General features: G+C 24.6%; 1 protein-coding gene across 1 annotated transcript in view; it reads left to right on the top strand.

The window, feature by feature from the left end:
* LOC113552990 overlaps positions 1-23,983 on the top strand; it is a 122,499-nt gene that overhangs the window by 70,969 nt on the left and 27,547 nt on the right. Inside the window, exons 3-4 of the mRNA XM_026956078.1 lie at positions 1,761-1,884; positions 3,839-3,924. Coding sequence (XP_026811879.1) covers positions 1,761-1,884; positions 3,839-3,924 — 210 coding nt within the window. The remainder of the gene's footprint in view (positions 1-1,760; positions 1,885-3,838; positions 3,925-23,983) is intronic.

Genomic DNA, 23,983 nt, shown 5'->3' with positions numbered 1-23,983 from the left:
TAGATACTTTTTATTTAACAATGTTCAATGTTCATGTATATACACACTAAACCGTAACTTCTTGCAATGCAATTTATAAGCAACTCATATAAAAATATCTAATATAATGATAAAACAGAACATAATAAAAGAATTGCGAAAAAATAATATATTTATGTAGTAAGTACACAATTATAAAATATAATGCCTATGTACAATATAATAATTTTTTAACAGTTTGTAGATTAACAAGTCTAATATAATATAAGTTATAAGTTATAGTTAATGAAAGATATTAAATAATTAGGATTTAGTATATTTTTTAGTAGAGATCCTTAATATAACATTTTTTTAAATTATGTTTACAATATTAGGCAAAGCTCTCATTTTACAGTAACCATTATTACTTTATACTAGAAATAAATAATTTGAAAATCTATTTTATGGGTTAGTGCTAAGTAGGAAAAATTATTTTGGGATCATGTAGTTGTTCTTCTAATAATATTTTTTTAATCAGTTATATTATAATATAGTATGCACTATATTATATGAAGAATTTAACGTCACATATATACCGTCATTTTGATTCACCATTTTATTTCTTTTTTGTTTATTTTTTACTATTTTGTTTTGGATTTGATATATTTTTCTAATTTAAGTTTATGATTTCCTCCGCATAATAACTAAACTAATAACGTACGTTGGTCGTACTTACACTTCTCTCGAAAAGACTCGTAAATTTTCGATTTAGTGAATCGAAATAGGATCACTGAGCTTACAATGATGTGTGGTTTTTCTGTAAAAGCTTTTCAGCGCTGTAAAAAAGCTCAAAAAGTTTTTTACCATCTTAGATAAGAAATCAAACTTATCATCTGATTGTACTTTAGTGAGGTAATATTTTGAATTTAGCAATATGTATCATTCAATGTAACCCCTCAAAACAAAAATAAACGTTAGCATGCACTCGTATTAACAAAACTTAATAATTTTAGAACAAACCTGGATCTGCTCAAAATGGCTTTACGAATGAAATGATTTATTGTTGTTTCAAATTTAAAGTCCCTTTACCGCTGGCTTACCAAAATACCAATACTATATTTCACTTTACATTTGGTATTTCTTTCGTACATTGGCAGTTTTACTTCCAAGTCAGTACACCCAAAGTATCCGACAATGATCATACCGATCTAAAACCTCAATAATATACACATAACAAAACCATATAGTTAACATATATATCATATGTTGGCAATAGAATGAAAAGTTTTTTAATTAAAGCATAATGTATACAGTATAAGCTGCCTGTTCGTAATCGTGTATCAAATTGGTTGTTTGTGGAATTATTGCAGCGCTAAAAACAATATTTGTAGACAGCGAGGTAGTTTATGTAGCATATTGTATTATTAAGCCGTAGATTATTAAACAAAATTGAATAATAAGATAATCCGTGGTTAAACGATTTAACGATACTTTTTCTATGCAATACATTTTTAATTGTTAATTAATAATCCATATTGCGCAGGAATTATATTTATAAATATTTTAAAATATGAATCTGTAAATGTTATTAATTATTCAATATTTTATCATGATAAAATATTATTAAAAATCACGGTTCATTGAATAATATTGTACTGAAGAATATATATATATGTATATTTATATTATTCAATGAAAACTAATAGTAATTATGTTAGAATTTATGTTAATTATACTAAATATAATGCTACGACGTAAAATAAAAACTATTATGCCACTAAAATTTTTGTTTTGTGTTTCAGGCTTATTTTAGTTTAAACACTAGCATATTAGGATCATTTATACATCTTGAAAGACCATATTGGACTGGGAATGGAACCGCTCCACAGAGCAAAAGTTTCCTAGAACCGGAAAAAATTTCTGAAAGTAAGCAATATTTATATTTATAGTACACATATATTTTATTAAAACTATTTTTACCCTGTGTTTATAATTCAAATCTCACTAAAGTTAGGTTTAATATCAGAATTATTAGTTGTGCTTATTTAACTTTAATTTCAAAAATTAACAGTCCATTTATATATATATATATATATATATAGTAATTAAAAAATAAAAAATATTTTTGTTTGATAGGAGAGTATTAAAGTAACATTTTTATTGCAATAAAAAAAAATATTTATAGTTTTATTTCAGAATTAGATTTTACTCGTCAAGTGTGGTTATAGTTCGTTTAGTTTAAACTTGAAATAAAAAAAAATAGACAAAAGCTTATAACACATTTATATTTCTTCACTATTGAGTATACTTTTTTCTTTTCTTTTCTTTTTTTATCAAACACGTAGCTTCGGCTTTAAGGGCCATTAGCTTTGTGTCAAGTGTTTATATTTATTATAAATTAGTTTGTGCAATCATGTTGGCACTAAGAATGGAATGAGGTTGTCCATTAGTTCCATTTTATCGTTCATATTATAGGTTTTATATTATACTGTTTTAAAATGGAAGTTTTGAATAGTATATATTTATTAATATTTGTTAGTTTCTGTAAAACAAAAATCATGTACTAATTATTTTAATTATTTCTCTGTTATTGAATATAACATAAATATACATTTTAAAGTGTTAAATGAATATACAACCACAAAAATAATACAAATTCATACTTTAAGTTTATAACTCATATGTTTTGATTAAATATTTTAATAATATATTAACAAACCTTTAGATTGAAATTAATTTAAAGATAAATACATTATTTTATTGTTTTATAATTATATTATCATTATTTATAATACAATATACTAGTATGAATGATTAAGAATATAAACGAATAGTATACCTATATTAGAACCAGAAAATTAAAAAAGATAACATTTTTATGCCATCTTGTAGAAATTATTTCTTCAGTTTATGGTAAAATTTGTCTTACCGTTTCTACACGTGTATTCCCTGAGAGGCTAAGACTAATATCAAAATTGAAACTTTCCTTATCAAATAAACTAACAATATATAAATCAATAATTTGACCTGTTTGAACATACGAAACTCAATTCTGAGATATGACAAAACCTTTCATATCAAAACTCTCCGGGCATTGCAGTCTATCTGTCTGCTTCACTTAATTGTCACCAACCACCACAGTAATTCACTAATAAAAATCTTCATAAAGACTTAAAACTACAAATTAAATGAACTTTTTCAAATTCAACTCGTTTAATTCCATATTAAATTAAACTTAGCTATAGCAACTCGTCGCTAGAATATATATAACATTTATCTTCCTAGTCGCTATCTGGAATAGTTCTCAGAACACTCAAAAGTAATTTGCTTAGATATCTACTTAAATAATAAATGATCATTTTCTAGAATTACAGTATTGCTAAGCGGTTTCCCATTGACGCGAGTAAAGATATTACTTTTTGATAATTCAATATATTATATCATCACACTTACAAACCATATATTTTAGTAAGGAATAATAATTGATATTTTAAAGGAAAAATATACACAATATATGTATATTCGTGAACGAAACATTTACTAGCTTGGTAAAATATTGTGGAAACCCCATCCGAAAAATTTTCGCCACTCTTTTAAAAAATATTATGAAATAATTTATTTCATGTATAATATTTACATGCATTTCCACGTACCCCCCTACCTGTCTACATACCACTATGGACCTAAAATGTGCATATACAGTTACTATATACGTAGGTACTACTCGGATGATTAGCTACGCAACAGCTCACATATTATAATGTATATACACCCCGCCTGAATTAAAAGCATTCATATCTGTATAGGTGTTGTGTTTTTACTTGCTAATGACTTCCATGTAAACATAAAATAATAAATTATTTTCATTATTATGTTTCAGCTACAGTGGTTTTTCATATGGTAGTGTTGGTGTGTGCAGGATGCGGTATACTGACCAGCATCGTGTTGTTGATAGGAATTTATTTTGTGAGTACACGATTATTTTATGTTTACGCTAAAATGTGCAATTATTGAGTATTACTCTATTTTTTTGTGGAAAGAGTATATATATATATATATATATATATATATATATATATATATATATCTAATCTGATGTGAGGGAGGAGTACTATTCAGTTGTGGTATTACTGATGTTGCCACGCCACCTAGATATATAATAGTCTAATTTGAAAGCGACAAATTTTCCATGAAAATCGTTAATACTTAATCACTAACCCAGCGGAATCGGCACAAACACGGGATTTCGAGATACCTCTTCAAAGTTATGGTATAAAATATAACCCGCGGTATTATTTCTGTTGTGTAAACTATCTGTAAATGTACACTGTTATGATGAAATAACAACACAATAAACTGATTTTTTGTGGCTATTTTCAATTATTGATAATAAATATTATATACTATAAATATAAACGGTGTGTATGTGTGTGTTTGTGTGTGTGCAAGGCATATATATATTACTGCAATTAAAGTACGCAAACAATAGACCGGGAGATTTGTTGATATAATACTAGTTATGTTATGTCAATCGCCTCTTTCTCTTTATATATTAATATATTTTACATAAAATATTATTATAGACAAAATGATTCATAAACCATATGAATTACCCTCACCCTTTCATTTATCATCTAATAATTAAATTAAAATTTTTGAAACCTTTAAGTATATTTAATGACCGTTATATTATTTAAAGAATGCCACCATAGCATTGGTAGGGATTAATTGAGCTAAGTTAATTTTCTTTCACAAATTAATAAGTAAATTAATAACATTAAATATGTACATATAAATATAAATAATGGTTTTAATTTTAAGGACTAGCCCTCTAATACTCCCCAATTAAATAATTAAGATTGTCAATTTTTTGAATATATTGATACATCCAAAAAAAATGTCTTATAAGTAGTTGATATATGAGTTATTAAATATTGTTTACTAAACTCTTAATAATGATTTTACATATAAAAATCAAACAAATTAAATATCTAGTTTATTGTTATTTATACTCAAACTGTAGTTCTAATACATTTTAAAAAGGTTAATAGATTAATATTGGTTACTAATATTTTCATATAATTAAAGCCCCGTTTATATTACATTTTCAATCAACCATTATCATGAACTATTATTTTTAATTCTACAAAAACTAAAATTTATAAGAAAATGATTCAAAGTTTGAAAAAAAAATTCACGTTCTTAATTATTTAATCATAAAGCATAGTTCTCCGTTGAAAAAAATGGATAGGGATGCTCAATTTATTAAACAAATATAAAGATATAACGTCCTATGCGGCTATGTGATATTCACTCGCGTGCTTTGTATGCATCGAACGTAGATTTACGTACACATATATATGTTACTCGTATATCTTCTATATAAACTATATTATATATACATAATATTATTGGCAAATATGTAGTTCGTGTACACAGCCTACAACAGTTGTATCGATTTAAATAATGTGATAATATTCTGTTGTGACGGTTAAACCTGTGACCAATGTTGGGTTGATTTGATTAGTTTCCGCGTTGTAACATGTATTAAATATAATATATGTTATATGCATGGCTGATATTATATCATGTATACAGGATGATTCATGTGATTTAGCCATTTTTTTAAATTAAATTATGCATTTGTTCTAGTTTTTAAAAATAATAATTAAAAACAGTAATTCCAATTTCTTAGATTATTTACTCAAGTTATTCAAGAGTGTATCGTAGTGATATAGATTTCTTTTTATTTGAATTAAAATCACTACAATAAACAATATTGATAAGCAGATGATTTTTTTTTCGAACATTTTGATACATTTAAAGCTGGTTTAATATGTACTTAGTTTATAAGTTTTTTTTTATTTTTGTATTTATTATGACGAAAACTGATTCATGAAAAGATTTATTTGAAAGATATAAGGGCTATGATGATTTGAAAATTATAGTGCTTAACACGTAATTCTATCAAAATGTTATAGTTTTTAAAAAGTTTTCATGTAAAACAAATACTAAATCCGATAAAATATACATTTAATATATTTGTAAAACCATTTTAACGGCTAATATTTCTGTTATAAACATTTTAATTGCTCAGAAACTACTTATTAAAATTTTCAAAATAATTATCCTGTTATAACAGTTTACAGTAAAAAATAATGGATCTCGTCTGAACAAAATGACAAAACACACCCTGAATGACAAGCAAAACTAAAATTTAAAATATGTCCCTTATAAGTGGTGTAGTTACTTAAAAGTTTCATAAACCATAAAAATAATTAAATAAATACATTACTATAGAATAACGGGGCAGTAGACATGCTAGTTGAATCACCACGTATATACATGTCGTCGTTATATACCATTGTGAATGTTTTCTATATAATAGACAGTGATACAGACCATTGGGTTACACAACAAGTCTACTCATGCCGGGAAAATTTCATTCGAAAAACATTTCACTTATTGGAAAATTCCTTTAGATTTGCATTAATATTGTGTTTACTTACAATACAATTATTACGGGACTTTCAACCGTGGTAGAAATAAATGTGAAAAAAATTATTTATATTTTTATATATTTCATACATTTATTTACAGTTGTATACATCGCGGTAGATATATTATACACATTTTATATTATATAGTAATGAAGTATACATTTTCAGAACTCTTTTTACCTAACAGCAATCAGTATGACGATTTTGTGATTGATAGCATTTTTCGAAACCAAATGTCATTTCCAGTAGCAAAATGTGAAAAAAAAATAATAACTTTATAAAAGTATTATTTTTGGTTTCAATCAATTTACTGAAAAACGTAAAAAATATAACATTTTTTTTTTTTCATTCTATAATATTATAAAAAGTACTGACAGTTGAATTTCAGTACATTTACTATATTTAATTTGTTTTAAAAATCAATTAATTTTGCATTAAATTCATTTTTTTAATCTTATACTTTAAATATTTAAAATATAAGTAACCTATTTTTTATCTAGTAAAAAAGTTTAATAGTTTATATATTTGATTCACATCATGAACCAAAACTCGTTACAAAAAAAATGTTTCGTTTCTTTTTTGGTAAGTAATTTATGTTTATGTATAAACCATGTATATGAGCTAATTTACATTTCGAACGAACAGTAATGATTAAAAAATATTGCAAATTCTTTATTAACGTAGACAAATCTCATAATTATATAATTATATACCTATATTATGAAATATATGCTTATACAAACACTAGTTATATAAATTAAGAGTGTTATTAAATTTAACATTAAAGATAGGATTCCTATATTATAGTTTTTTATATTTTAAATCCCATCGCCAACCTATTAAAAAAGATACTAATATTGTACTAAAACTACGAGTATATCATACCATTGTCATCTGGTAATGATTAAAAATGACTTACAAACATTTTAGAAATTTAAAAGAATTAAAAACTGAAATAACTAGTTTAGACGTTATTATATTTATTCTATTCTTCGCAGTTAATCTTGTGTAAGACATATTACTCGATATACAAGTATTATGTACAGTCAGTATAAACGTGTATACTGTGGTAATAATGTCAATTTGAATATATTTAATAATACATTCCATTGAATCTAAAATTTGTTTCGTTGATTGAGTGTACGTTTTTTATGGCGACCTCTCATTAATTATTGTTTATATAAGCTGATAATAATTATATCTGTTTAGAAACTAGAAACAATAGTAATGGTTTACCATACTTGTATTAGTACAATTGTATTACCTAGTTATATTAGGTACCTATCTTAAAATGCAATTTTCATTTCATCTAACTTAAAATGTTTACAATGAATAAATTAAACTAGATCTTAAAATCACGAATTCGTGTTTAATAAACATTTTAGTTTTAAATTACAACTTAAAATAAATTATGCAATTTAAGGAGGAATGTTTTTCTCTCCAAAGATTAATATTGATATTAAAGAAAATCGCTTTATAAAATTCAGTAAGTATATACATATGCCTTGTAAATAAATTTGATTAAAATATAATTATAATTATTTCAAGCTACATTAAACTCGCCAAAAATATTTAAAGCGACGTTTTTGTTATAAATCTAATACACATTTAATTATTCTTAAAAGTTATTTTTCGAAACGAAATTGGTGAACGGTGTATAATATATTTACACATACAATACTTCAAATTGTCGTCTGTACTGGCATACAGAATTCAAATTTATAATTACACTGTAATTATGTTATAAACATAATAGGTATTTATAAACGCTTCATTGTAGTAATAAATGTTTATAAAAATAATTTTATATATAAAATAAAGTAGATTTTAAATGTATACAATTACTTTGTACATTTATTCTGATTTTGATTATTAATATTTTATTTAAATTTGCCCTCACTTATAAAATAAAATAAAAATTTATCAAACATCAACGAAAAAAGAATAAACAATTGAGTAACATAATATTTCTCTTGTTCATAGTTATAAAATGCCAGACCGAGCAATATGCATTCGTTTTCCTTCGTTTAATTCTGTGTAACATAGTAGTGTTAATTGTTAAAAATATAAATGTACATTGTGTATAGACAATGATATATATACATGGAACTCTATTTAAACAAAGCTGGTTATTTTCTCAATTTCTTCAAAGGTTGGTGGTAGTTCTTCTTTGCGCTCGATATAACTACCTATCTACTAGGAAATTGAAAAACGACTTTTCAAAGAAGATACCAGCTAGATTCAATTTTAAAATCGATAAATATAGCTACTCAGAATTCAAGAATAAGAAAATTTATACTTTATATAGAGGTCGCACTATATATGTATATTTTATACACACACATACACACACACACACACACACACACACACACACACACACACACACACATATATATATATATTGTATATACGTAAATATCATTGTACAACCAAAATTAAAAATGAATTTACACTTTTATTAAATATATTTCAAATTAATTTGCAGTTAATTATAAATATAAGTTAATGTCAGTTTCTAAAAAAGAAAATAATTTATGTCAATTGGTATATCTTTCTCGGATATTTTAAAATAAAATAAAAAACAAATTATTTTTTTTTCAAACCGCGTTATATCTTTAAAAATATAATATAATTTATTATTATTTGTTTAAAATGTAATTCTATTATATATATTTAGTACACAAAAATAAAAATAAAATATTGTACACCAAATAACGATTTCAAAGCTGAGTCATATTTATTATTAATAGTATTTTGAATAAATAATAATACTTGAATGGTAGTGGTTAAAGATTATAAGTTGTCATTAGGTCTAATATTTTTTAAATGATTAATTAATTGTGTTCATTTTTATACACTTAATACGGCTGTTGCTTGTTGGATAATACCCGAAATGTATAAACCGAAAGAAAGTATTTTCAAGTTATGGTCCCTCGACGGTCATAATCAGTGGTATGCCAAATATAGGTCTAAATAATGCACGATGCATAAAAGTAAAAAAATATATAGACTACACGTTTGAAATTGGTAGATGGGTCATCAATAGATAGATATCATAAATTCAATGCTGATATATAATGAAACATATAAACGTTGTAAACATATTCTTAATTTATTACAATAATACAATAAAATATATTATTCAATTATAAATATAATATTATATTATATTAAAATATTTTAATTCAAAAATTTACGAAGGTAGGTAAACATTTTTTATAATAATAATTTTAAGTTCATATTGAACGTAATTTCTAATAAAAATATTTTTTCAAAAATCATTTGATTCCGTTTTTTTTTCAAATTAATAAATTATCTATAGTTGAATAATATAAACTATGAACAGAAATAAAGATTGAATCATTAGACTTATTTCCTTAGAATTGTTTTTTGTATACAACGATTTTTCATTGAATTTCAATTTAACATAAACTTAAATGTGGCCTTACTAATGACAATATATTATACTCGAAATCTACTACCAGGTAGCTGAAGTCAGTTTTCTTTTTCAGATTCAGAGCAGAGTAATGAATATATTAATTTTGCGATGATGACTTTTTTTGTTTTGTGTGTCTGCATTCACGTTAAGTATATAGTTGAAATAATACTTTAAGAATAGTTTCTGAAAGAAAATTAAATTTAGTTTACATTTAAAAAGCTCAAAATCAAAAATTCACAATTCTTTTAAAATAATCGGGGAAAACAGGATTTTTAACAGCTAAAGCCAATTTTAGAGAAAATCATTTTTGTTAACTACAGATACTTTAATTTTTCATCAAACGTTTCAGCATTCTATATACATAACAAAATTGTCACTATTTTTAAGTTATTTATAGGCATAATACATTTTTGATTTTTAAATTTTTTTCTTTTATTGTGAATACAATTTTTTTCATTTGGTCAAAAACTGTAAAAATTAAATACAAAGTTTTTCATAATTTGTTTATTTTCCAATTAAAATAACACCACAACTACATAGTCACAACATGTTTGTATAAACGTTTCATGAATTGCTGAATTGCGTCAAAATCACAAGAATCTGCTAAATTATTTTGTAATTAGAAAATCGTAAAAATGTTCTATTTTATATTTAAGATTTGAAAATGCAATACGATATTACGCATACCCACAAATAATAAACAAAACATCTTATCATAATTATGTTACATTAATTTTTTATGAGAATAATCATAAATATTTGAAATGTTCACCAAATAGTGTTATATTATCATTTTCTATACATGATAAAATTTACAAATTATTTTAGTTATTTGATGGATAACTTTTAAATTCAAGTTTTTTTTTAAATTATTGTCGATAAAATAATATCCACTGGGTCAATACTTATTAATTCTAATAAAAGATCCAACATACGTTTTTCTTATACCTGAATAGAAATATTAAAAATACATAAGCACAAACTTCTTTTTACATTTCAACTTTAAATTTGTATGAAATGTTTAAACAATTTTAGTTATTTTTTTGTAAGGACTTGAAACTTTCACATAGGTATTATATTATTTTATCCCATATAGCTACAAAATGAAATTTTCAAAATATCTACATATTAAGCTATTACTTATTTATACCTTGAATTTATTCACATTGTTTTTCTGCAAGGCGGTATTAACTTAAAAATGAATAATATAATATGATATCATCAATTAATAGGCAAACTGATGTAACCCTCACTTTTTATGTAATTGATGTTTTGATTGAATTATATTATATAGAGATAAATAAGTACACATTTTTTCATATGTTTTTTTTTATTTGCTATTTCAGCAATTCAATATTAATGTATAATTAGTAGTATAATGAGTGCAATGCTTTCGGAAAAAAAAAACCAAATTACCAAAATAATAAATTAAATTACTTTAATAGCAATATCAAAAAACATATCATGGAATATACTTGGTGATTTAGGATGACAGATCACCTCCAATAAAAATAATTTTTTGAATATGATGATATTGAATTCATATTAAACACATCCATTACAGTTACCATTACCCATTCGAAATTTATTATACAGTAGAGCTATGGGTACCCATTTGTCCATTTTTTTTTTTTTTAATTTGGATATTTATCCATATTATTGATGTAATGATCTGAAGTGTTATTGACCATTCAAAATAAGTATGGTATATGCATCATAAAATAATAAAGAATTAACATTTAATAATGAACGAATTTGTATTTTAATAATTACCTAAATGCCCTAAATCAATATTGTAATATAAGTTGAAAATAATTCAATTTTACAATTATTATAGTTTTTAGTAGATATAATATAAAAACTATAAAACAAAAAAAAAATACTATTATTTAGTAATACTAAATTATAATATCAATGAAAGTAAAAATGGATGTATATGTAATATGTGATGAAATCTGTAGCATACATATTATACACGATACATAATATGCTTTTACAAATAAACTGTTGAATTTCGTAATTACATAGTGATCAGAACTTTTATTTCATAAGTGAAAGAACTAAAACTCATTGAATTACTTATTTTCATAAAGGCAAAGTAACGCCACCTTTTTGCACTTTTATCACCATTATTTAGGTCACATATATCCTAATGTAATGTTCTTCATTCTCCTGTTATTATCCACTGAATCCTAAATTTTATTAACGTTTCTTATTCATTATTGAAGTATTTTTTATGTACTTATCTGTATACTATATTATGTTTAATATATTGACTTTATTATATAATGCACTGGACAAAAGCAAATGAAAAAAAAATGATTATGTATTAAATCTTAAACCTAGAACAAAAGAAAGCCAATAGTTTATTATATTTTGAAAATTAAAAAAATAATTTAATTTTAACATGATTTGGATTTAGGACACAGTAGCTTCAATGAAAATACAGTTCTTTGATAATTATTTTTTTCATTTATATTTTCATTATTATTAACATAAAATTAATTTGATGTTTAATTAAAGAATTATTCTTATTATTGTTAAAATTATACATTTATATTTTATTGTGTTACATTTTGGAATTTACATTTAAACATTATTAAACTTTAGTACAACCCCGCCCTACGTTATTACGCTACCTAACTCTAAACTATATCTCTCTAATTTCGAATGATGAATGTAACTCATTACTCAATACTCGTTTATAACATAATATGCGACCATACGAAATACAAATCATACGATAAAATACATGTTAATCAAATAATAATAGTATAATATATCATGAACATCGAACATTGCACATCTCCGTCATATTGGTATTAATTATATTTCAAAATCCTCGAAGAAAAGTTCTGTACCCAAAAACCATTATCTAGATTAAACATCTTAAGCTTCATTAAACATATCCCTAATTTTCAGTTTAAACAATTGTACATTATTTTCTATACTGTCTTATATTTATCGTCAGCTATTGGAGAATAAATGATTGAATCGAACAATAACTATAACCCAGCCACAATGGTTATTTCTAACGGAGATAATAACTAATCGAATTGCACTTACAAATTACAATACGGTGAAGTACTTAATATCATTATGCAAGATTGGTGAAAAATATTTAATAACATTTTTATAATGAAGTAATTAATATCATATTATATTATGTATACAGGGTGATTATTTTAATAGTAAACACACAGTACCTCAAAAAGTATTAACGTTTCAAACTATTAGAGGTAAAAGTATTTTTAGTATAGATGCGAAAAGAGTAGTGAAGTGTCTCTATTCCACACTGCGCTCTCCTATTACGCTTTGAATATTTATAACTAATTAACTGCTCGTTAGAAACTCTATTTTTATACACAAAAATGATCATAACATTCATAGCAGTGTTTTTCTTTGAAATTTTAAATTAAAAATGTAGGTACACTATCGCTCCAAAAAGTAAAAATCAAAATAATAACAATAAAATCAAAACGTTAAAAATAGTTTTAAAAGTATCATTATTTATCCATATTTATCATATAAAGTAACGAAAAATAAACCATTGCATACGAAAAAAAGATTCTGAGTGGTTTGCTAGATCTGTTACTCTATTATTATATAGATACGAGTATTTTGATATTAAATATTATAATAATTTATTATTATTAATAATACCTACATTGATATGGTAAAAACTATAAAATTAAAATAAACTTAATCTAAATGTTTTGAAAATATCATTATGTTTATAAAATACGAATATAATAATATGTGTAAAAGTTTCAAATTTTTACAAAAAATATTGTTGAATCATCAAAAAAAAATTACTATATAAAACCGTTATTGTTTGTTTAAACATAGAATTTCGTGCAAATTGAAACTTTAAATGTCTTTAAAAAATTATATATTTTTTGGTTTCAATATGAACTACTTATAAAAAACTTATACCCAATTTTCAATCCTAAACTATAAAAATTGAACAATTTATACAATTTTAACTATAAAATAATTTACTAATTTTGTAATTCAAAAACGGGTACGCGTCGCACCACACGAAATACTGTCCGTCCATTATCATTATTGTCATGGCATAATAACTTTTATTATAGTGTTTTAATATTTTGTTCATCGACACACGCGAATATTGTACAGTTATGACTGTTAATAACAATCGTCGCATCTGTATATAGAAAACACGTTGTTGTGAGCGGGATTGCGGTTTTTTTTTTTTTTTTTTTGCTCTTTTTGTGACTTCGTCATTATGCAAGTACAACTTCGCACTTGTACACGTTCTTTCCACACTGTTTTCTATCGTGTGTAGTTTTCCATTGTCGTGTGCAACGACGAGTCACGGATTTTGCACATAATAATTGTCACTAAGATATTCGGTGTTTGTACACTGTCATTTTAATATAAGGTATTACTTTATTACCTCGTAAAGTTACAGGTCGAGGTCGATGTTGTACATATACTTATAAAAAAATCATGCATCTTTAATTTTTGTAAATAAAAATAAAACCATTATTTCAAGCTTTTAGTGGAAAATATTATATCAACAAAAATGTTATGAATAAAAATAACAGAAAAATTAAAATGTCTATAAATAGCAATAAAAAAGTTAAAACATTAAGAAAATTACACCACGTGTAAGAAATTATAATATAAATATTTTATGAAAAATCAAGTAACTAAAATCATTTAATTTTGAATATAAAGAAAATAAAAAAAGGGTTTGATGAGAATTTGTTATTTAACGAGTGAATATTAACTTACCTTGAAATTTAAACTTTAAATGCTCATAAAAAGTACTTGTGGAATCATGCTTATAATTTTGACCTATCTTTCAAAAGTATTAATTAGATATTAAATACAAAATTTTCTATCAGAAACTAGTAAAATCTAGTAGAAAATGTATTTTACAATTAATTGTGTACATTGTATACACTACGCATACTTACATAAAAAACAACACTCACATGTTGTATTCTAAAAATTAATACATTAATCGCTCGTTCAAATCGAATACAAAAAATTATAATTTAAAAAGTTTAATTTGTTAAAAAAAAATATAATGTGGTTTAAAATTGATGATAAAAAGACGTATTTAATGTTATATAAAAAATAAAATATTAAATTTATAATACAATGTGAAGATATTACAGGTTAACTTGGTTCAAACAAGAACAAACATGTAAATAAAGTTTTTAATGAATAGTTTATGTCATATATTAATATCATAGTATTTTGGTAGCTAATAAGCGCATAAATCTTATTCATCTTTCAATAAAATTAATTTCTAATTAAAAGATTCAAAAGTGAGACAAACCGACTACTTTTTTTTCTTTAATTCAGACCACTCAATCATGCATCAGAAGCCAAATGTTTTTTCGTGCTTATTTTTTTCCAAAGACTCTTAAACCTCGAGAGTGGGTTTACATTATGCTGTGTAAGTGTAACGATACGTTTTAGCCAAGTTAAATTGATTGTCAAATTGTCATCGAATTTATTATTTCGTCGAACGAGAAGAAAAGTTAAAATTTATGCACGCCTAATTTCCTCACGTTGCCCGTACCCAAGTTACAACAACTCCATTTATCTTGAATACGCCTGACAGTTGAAACCAAGTTTTTATTCAATTAGAAGCTAATGCATTTTACAAAACTCTTCGCCAAAACGTGTTCTAGGATTATTGTATCATCAATGAGTCGAAATAGTTGTAATATTATTATATTATTAATGTTTAACTTGTTTCATTATAAGTCAAATAAATAATATTACTGCTACCGATACACTATCAAAATTATAATTGGTATAAATGGTGTATCATGAACTAAAATATTGTGACTTAAATAATCATTAAAATAATTAGAGATTCTATTATCCGTGTATGGTGTATCGTACTATCATACGGTAATAGAATCTCTAAAATGAATACATTATATTTCAACATAATACTGGTATTATTATTTATGCTCAATTTCAGGCAATCTATTAAATCTCTATGTATAAATTTGTCGTTAGTACACTATACCATTTTTTTTATACTACAATAATTAAAACGGATCATTTAAAATATTATGATCTGAATAATATGTTCATTTAATGCAAACAACTATTTTATATGACAACGATTTGTAATAATCAATACAATGTAAGTAATATATTTATGGCATACGTCATTGAAGAAATAAAAACCTAACTAACCTAACCTAATCTAGAAGGATTATTTTTCAACGTATACTACAATGGAATTGAGAAATATTCCTAATAAGGGGTGGTGTTCGTAAACAGAGAATATTAATACTGATGAAATACATCTATATCTTATTACATCTATAAATTAATGATTGACGTAAAATAAAAATTATTGTGTCTGAAATAAAAACTAATACCTATTTGTTTGTACGTATTTTTTATCTTATACGTATTACTATAATAGTAAACGAATAACGAATATGCAAGAACATTGACAATTTTTGACATTCAATCAATGCTTTAGTATGTCGTATTTCAAAAGTCTTGTATAAGATAAAAGTTATAAAAGCGAGAGAAAATGGTTCAATATATTATGACATACTCTACTTGAAATTTTCCATGGAAGGTAGCTTCATTGCTGACAATACGAGATCGTAAATTTGTAAAATATTACAATTCTTTTTTTTTTTTTTGAAAAATCTATGTACCTACTCAATACTAATATATGTAATGTTCTATATCCGTTATTTTTCAAAGCTACGAAAAAAATGGCAAAATACAATAAACAAAAGGAAATATATTGTTTCTTTCAACAAATTGTTATTTAAAGTTTAATAGCTTTTTTTATGTACACATGTATGCATATAAATAAATTTAAAAAACGATTTTAATATTTACTACTTTTATTTATTGCTGGATCTGTATCCCTATGCATGTCTCGTTCATAACAATAAATGAATAAAATAAAAAGCTCACGAAGAAAAAATGTTAGTCTACATTACTAGTGACTACATAATATATATATATATATATATATATACTGTGGGCTAACACAAGATTGCTAATTAAACTTTTTATAATTTATCCCACCGGAGGAAGCTGATTAAACGAGGGGGAAACGATTGACTGCCGTTCAAAACATCCAATGGTATTATAATTAATTTTGAAGAATTTAATCGAAATTTCAAACTTCCGGGTTTGAGGCGGTGAACATGTTTCTTACACTAATGGGTCTTTACGAGCATAAAGTTTGAAATTTCAGGCATTTGCGTAGGGTAGACTTTTTCTGAGTTGGTAATAATTATTTTTTGTAAATTTTTTAACTATAGGAGGAAAGTCCACAAACTATTTGTTTTGTTTTTCTTACTGAAGATTAAAAAAAGCTTTTAAAAAATTATTCACAACAAAATTCAATAATAGCTCATCAACCCTTATACCTCACTGAATGATTTGCAATGCAAAGTCGTAAAGCTTAACTTTGATAGTACACCAGATCAGTAACGTAGGAAAATTCAATAGCACATCTGAAGATCTTAGAAAAATGCGTCTTTTTACCAATTAAAAAAATTGATAAATGTACGCAATGCACACCTTAATAACAATAATTAATGGTACACTGATAAAACAATTTAAGATTTTCCTTATACTATTTTCATAATTTCATCGTTAATTTCACGCATAATGTGTATTAATAAACAAAATCATACACATTTCAAAATATACAATGAAAAAAATGTCGTTTTGAAAGTAAAATAATAATACTATTGTCAAAGAAGAATTTCGTGCGGCGCCAATGGCGGATCTAACACCCGGGCACCCTGGACAAACCCCGGCCGTGTGGACTTTCCTGGCGAAAATAATAGGGTTAACACTAGATTTTTTAAATAAATAAATAGGTATTAAAATAGTTGTGCTACAATAAACCATAATATTAAAAGTTATAATATAATACAGAATATCATGATATATACATAACTATAATTGTATTTTATTTATTTTCATTCAATATTTATGTTATTTTGAAGTAATTGTAGCTATTGTTTTTATAAGTTAGTTGGAAATATTATGTCAATAGTTTTTTTTTTTTTTTTTTTGGTGGGTGGGAGTGGGGGAGGGGGGTAATTGAATAATTAAGTTGCGGACCCTAATTACCCTTGCCACGCTACTGCACAAAATAATATATATAAATATAAATCAAACAATTTTTTTGAAAATTTTATCTATAAAAATTATTTTTCGAAACTCAATTCATGTATACCTTTTCACCGGACGTAACTCACATGCTCCTGTTTATGTATCTAGAATTAAATTCGAGTAGTTTTAGATAATACTATAATATGGGGATTTGAATATTTTACAAATCTAACTTGACATTTTACAATTTGTAATAACTGTTAGAATATAATAATGATTTGATATAAATATACATATTTTATACTTGGGTAAAACTATTTTAAGAACTAAATTATCATTACTATATCCATAAATATTTTAATGACACAAAAACTACTCATTCAAAATTTTAATTCAATACATCAACATTTTGAATAAAAAAAAATCCTTTGATTAACAATATATAGTAAAGCTGATTCTCATTAAAAAAATAAATAATTATAAAAAAAATTGGATCAGTACAAGACATTCCTAATTAAATTAAAAATGTTAAGTATAGAAAATATATTCCTTTAATATGTTTAACATATCTAGGAATTAAAAATTTAAAGAAAGTCGTCATTAAAAAAATGTCTATATGAGCAATCAATTAAAATGCTTTCTAAATTACCCTGTTTAACGACAAAATCATAGTGAAAACGATTTCCAACGGTTACACACTTACACTGCTATATTGTGGCAATGTAAACTCAATTATCTCGCGAATTTAAGTCTTCTTGAGACACTGTATTCGTATACATCTTTGATTCTTCAAATAAAATGATAGCTTGTACGTGTCTATACTTGGGAAATACATTTAATTAAAATATTCACCACGAACAAAACACTAAAATAATATCGTTCTGGGTCTTATAGGTACCTATATTTTATAAAATCATTTTAAGCAAAAAACAATAAATTACTATAGACCGTAATTCAGAGAATAAAATATTATTGGAGTATAATATTATAAGTTATAATTTACAACTATATTAATTACTAGAATTGCGGTACATAAAAAAAATGAGTTGACCTGTGTTGAGTTAATACAATTTACATATTATTATGTGATATGTATGTAATCAACCGGTAGTTAAGATGAATTTGAGAATTGTGTTTTTTTTTTTAACAGATCACGGCATATTAATGCATGAAAAATAAATGTCCAAAAATAATATATTGTTAAAATTACGAGTATATAATATGTACTTGAATAACACATTTGTAACTTGTTGAGCATCGGTTCAAGTAATTAAAGAAAAATTCAAATAATGCTTTGAAATATAAGCCACCTTATATAAATTTTATCATTTACTAATATTGTAACGATAGTTATTTACGAGGATATACCTACCATGGACGAAAGTAAAAATGTAAAAATATTGTAAAATTGTTAATTATTTTATTATTGAAATCATTCATCTTGATATTATATTATATTTTATTATATTCTCCAATGATTTATGAAACACGTCTTTCGTTATCACGAAATATCATTTATTATTATCGTTCTTTTAACAATGTTCACATGATAGCTTTCAAACCGTTATACGAGTCAAGGTGTTCAAGGTGTCATATGCATGTGGTATGTACGTTAATATCGTAAAAAAATAAATTTATCAAAATCTTGTGCCATGAGTAGGTAAGTAGGTACCTACTTACAATTTTATTAATGACTTTTAAAATGCGTACAATGTACAAATCACATCACATAGATTGGTGGCCAACATGATAGGCTTGAGTTATTGCCTTAGCATATTCACGTACACATTCACAAACATATATTGATATTGTTGCAAATTATGAGCACTTAATTTTATGTCTCAATAATAATTTAATATGCGTAAAACACTCGGATGATTATTGGTTAAATATAATTATTATATCATGTAAAAAAAAAAAAACAATAATAAAATATCATATTTTTAAAAATTAATTCTATCAACGGGTTTTTCAACGAGACACCTAACTTACTATTTTGAATGAGAATTTTTTTGACGTATCGTAGTCAATAATCTAATATAACTTATTATCTCTTTATAAAATGATAAACCTTTTTTCAGTTTTGCTCTCACTTGCGTTGTACTTATCGTCGCTGCTTTCGCAAAGCTCTTCTCGTCGACTAGTCGCGTACGCACGTTAAGTATAAGGACATCGATAGTACACTCGTTAGCCTGCAAAGTACGCACGTAGATTGTTCTCCGGGTAGGTATTATAGTATTTATCGTCAGGCCAGATCCAAACTTATTCAACTCAGATCCTTAAAACAGATTTAAATAATTAATTTTTTACTCCGTATATTATTTAATGCTGTGCAGTTGTTTTCAAGCACGTATAATACACGTAAACATTCAATGGGTTGTACGTTACAGTGGTATAATAATCATTATGAATGCATATAAAACTTTAGATTATTATACTCTATATGTAAATAAGATTTTTATTGAATTTTTATCGGATGAAAATTGTATGCGAATTACACGTTATAGAAAAATGCATATTCGTAGCACAATAAATCGAGACGATCCATTACGTTGTGGATGTATTATATATTACATAGAATATAAACAATAATATTACAAGTATCTCATACCTACCTAACTATATTTTATAATATCGATACTTATTATGATATTTTTTTTTCCATATACAACAACACCTGCTGAAGAATAAAGTGTACCTATATAGAATTTTTATGATTATCTAGTAGGTAGTTATCATTATTCCGTTTCCTTAAAAAAGTTTTATAAACCCTATTTATGAAATTTAGTCATTATTAATCCTTTTATATGATAATTATAATATATTTTGTTGTGTGCTGAGTCACGGTATTATTAATCGTAAGCAACAAGCTAGGTACAATGTATAATAATTAATAAACGGTTAATAAAAGGATAATAAAAAAAAAAATCCGTTCTACAATGGTTTTCACAGTAAATTATCCACAGTAGAATGATTTATTATACGATGTAGGGTGGAAAAGGGCTACACTGGCCCGTAGCAAAATATCGCTTTTCAATGACAAAGATCAAAAGTGTTTTATTACGCTTTTTCTCTCTTCTTTTATTTTTTATCTAACTCGTGGGTTACGACTGCACGTTTACACATCAGTACATAAGACAATAAATGTAAATAAAAATGTAATAAATGTTTTCTGGTTAAAAAGACGTGACACAAATAAGTACTATCTATAGATCATACACTTTGTGCTTTATTGCAGTGCAAGCTCGACTGTGAGAAAAATAAATTTAAAAACCACATTTATATAAAATATATAGGTACATAAAAATATAAAATTATGTTTCCTAATTTTAGTTATCATAAAGTCGTATCAATAGAATGTTTAATGTATGATTATAGATTTAATATTATATTGTTTTGATTGATATTTTTCTCTGTATGGTATAAATTCGGCTTGTATAAAGTACACTTGAACGACATTCCGTTAGCTCTAGTATACAGAGGGAGGGCTTTTAAGTGAAATCATAGTTTATGGTATGTGCCACAACTAGGCAGGGACAGGAGTAAAATGTGATTTCACATGTACGCATTGTTAAGTGCAAACAATCGCGTGTTACATTAAGGTGAGAGTTAAACTGACATCATATTATGTCTGTGTCCAACTCAGTTACACCTAGGCCAATTTCTTTTAACTCTGGTACTGTATACAGGGTGAGCATACAAATTTATTCATCACTATTTTTATCCTATAGTCATAAATGTATGTAAAAAGTGCTCTGTATTGACGACTTCTCTTTTTTCATGAGAAACATCGTTTTTTTTAGTAAATTGATAAAAAAATATTTTTGAAACTAGTTATGTGCATAAACTATTAGGTAATTAAAATGCTTGATAGTATAGTTTCTTATTAGATGTATAACAATATTCAAAAAATTATCAAATTAACAAGTATAACACTAAAAATAGTAGTTCTAAAAAAAATTAAAAGTTCTTATCTCCATGAGACACTTTTTAAACAGTATAAAAAATATCAATTATTTTAAAATTCCAAAAATTAAATTTTTATTAACTACATTATTAAAAAAAAAAATGAAAGGGGACGAGCAGACTTGGTGAATTACACATTTACACTATACTGTCTTATTATCTATAATCTAAATGTTGAGTTCTATACTTCTCTGAAAATATATAGGTATATTAATTTCATTTGAATAATTTATTCCGCCAACAAAAATTAATTTTCTGTGTAATAACAAATTAAAAAGAAAAATAATAATATTTAATATTAAACATTAAATTATATTTTTTAACGTTAAATTCGTTGTTTTGAATATATTGTTCTTTTTGAAATAGTACATTTATTTATACCAAATAAAAAACAAATTACACAAAAGTTTTATTTTAATTAATTTATCTAAATATTTTTATTCCGCTCATGTAGACATACTCTTCAATTTTTGAACATTTATACATTTTGAAAATAGTAAAACCATTATATACATCATCAGACACTTTCCATCGGTTTTTGAGCCTATAATTGATTAGTGCAGTTTGTGATATCCACTGATTTACTTAGGTATATAATATATCGATGAGAAATAAAAACTAAGATTATTTTTTGATTATTTTAAGATCTGAGTTAGTTATGCTAAAAAATATTAAGCAACTTATAGTTAATAAACATTTTTAACTTAAAACTATAGAATCTAGAAAGTTAGTTTACTTGTTTGTTAAATGTTTAACAAGTATATTTAATGAATTATACATGGGTATTTTCAAACGATTAAAATACCAAGTATATAAAACAAACATAATTTTTTGAAATTTATATTTAGTATTTAATAAATTAACAGTCAAGTATTTTTTATATATATATAAAATTATGAGAATAAGTAAAACTTGTCTGGTTTAACTTAAATAATGTTTTTTTTTTTTAATTTTTTGTATAATACTATATGTGTTAATAAACATACTCACCAGTTTCTCTTAATTATTTATATTTAAAACAATCGCTATAAGTTATCTAAACTTAATAACTTATATTTTGAGATATTTAATTTATACTTTTTCTTTAATAAGGCTATACGGAGTATATGTTAATAATTTTTGTTAATATTTTAATGTAGCATGCCATTATTTTATTAAAGTGATTCATACATTTCTATAAAATATAGATTTTATTTAAATTACACAGGATATTGTGATTTAATTTAAAAAAAAATTCAAGTATTTTTTATAATAATAAATTCTATTGAATTGTTTTCAAAATTGTAAGTTTTTAAACATTTATTATATATTTTCTTGGAAATGTTTTTAATTATCAAGCTTGATAAATCTTGACACTTAAGTATTTTATTTCAGAGATAATAAAAATTAATTGCTTTCTATGTGACTACTTCAATATGTTGTGAAGAAATAAAATGTTTTCTTTATTGTTCAGTCAAATGGTTGTATTTTTATTCCAAATAAAACGTAGTTTTATATATGTTAAAGTTTAGATTCGGTCGTCAAAAATAAAACTAAATTAAAATCCCTTCCGTTGACCTAGTAAATAACTAATTAACTCAGGGCAATTTTAATTTAATTTTCAAAATAAATATTATATACGTAGAATGATTGACATCTTTATTTATCATGATGTTTGAACACTGAAATGTTTATTAGATATTATGATGTTATAAAATATTAATGTAACAATCCTCTATAAAAATAATATTTAGTTTCCATCATTACGTCGGACAGAGGTTTATAATTATAAACACAATATATTTATTATCGAAAGCTATTATATAGTTTTTACTACCTATATAACCATTATGTAAAAATGCATTTATCAGTATATATAGTTTAAGGCAGTGGCATATATATACATTTATAAATATTGTGTTGTGAATGAAGGGATTAGTAGAAAAAAGCTAAAACTATGAGCGTAAAAATGTAAAATAGATGGTATAAAGTATTATCATTATAACACAGGGGTTTCCAACCTAAAGCCCGCGAGCCAAAT

This window comes from Rhopalosiphum maidis, chromosome 2 (assembly GCF_003676215.2).
Source record: "Rhopalosiphum maidis isolate BTI-1 chromosome 2, ASM367621v3, whole genome shotgun sequence".
Lineage (NCBI taxonomy): Eukaryota > Metazoa > Arthropoda > Insecta > Hemiptera > Aphididae > Rhopalosiphum > Rhopalosiphum maidis.
This window is presented reverse-complemented; position numbering and strand designations above follow the sequence as displayed.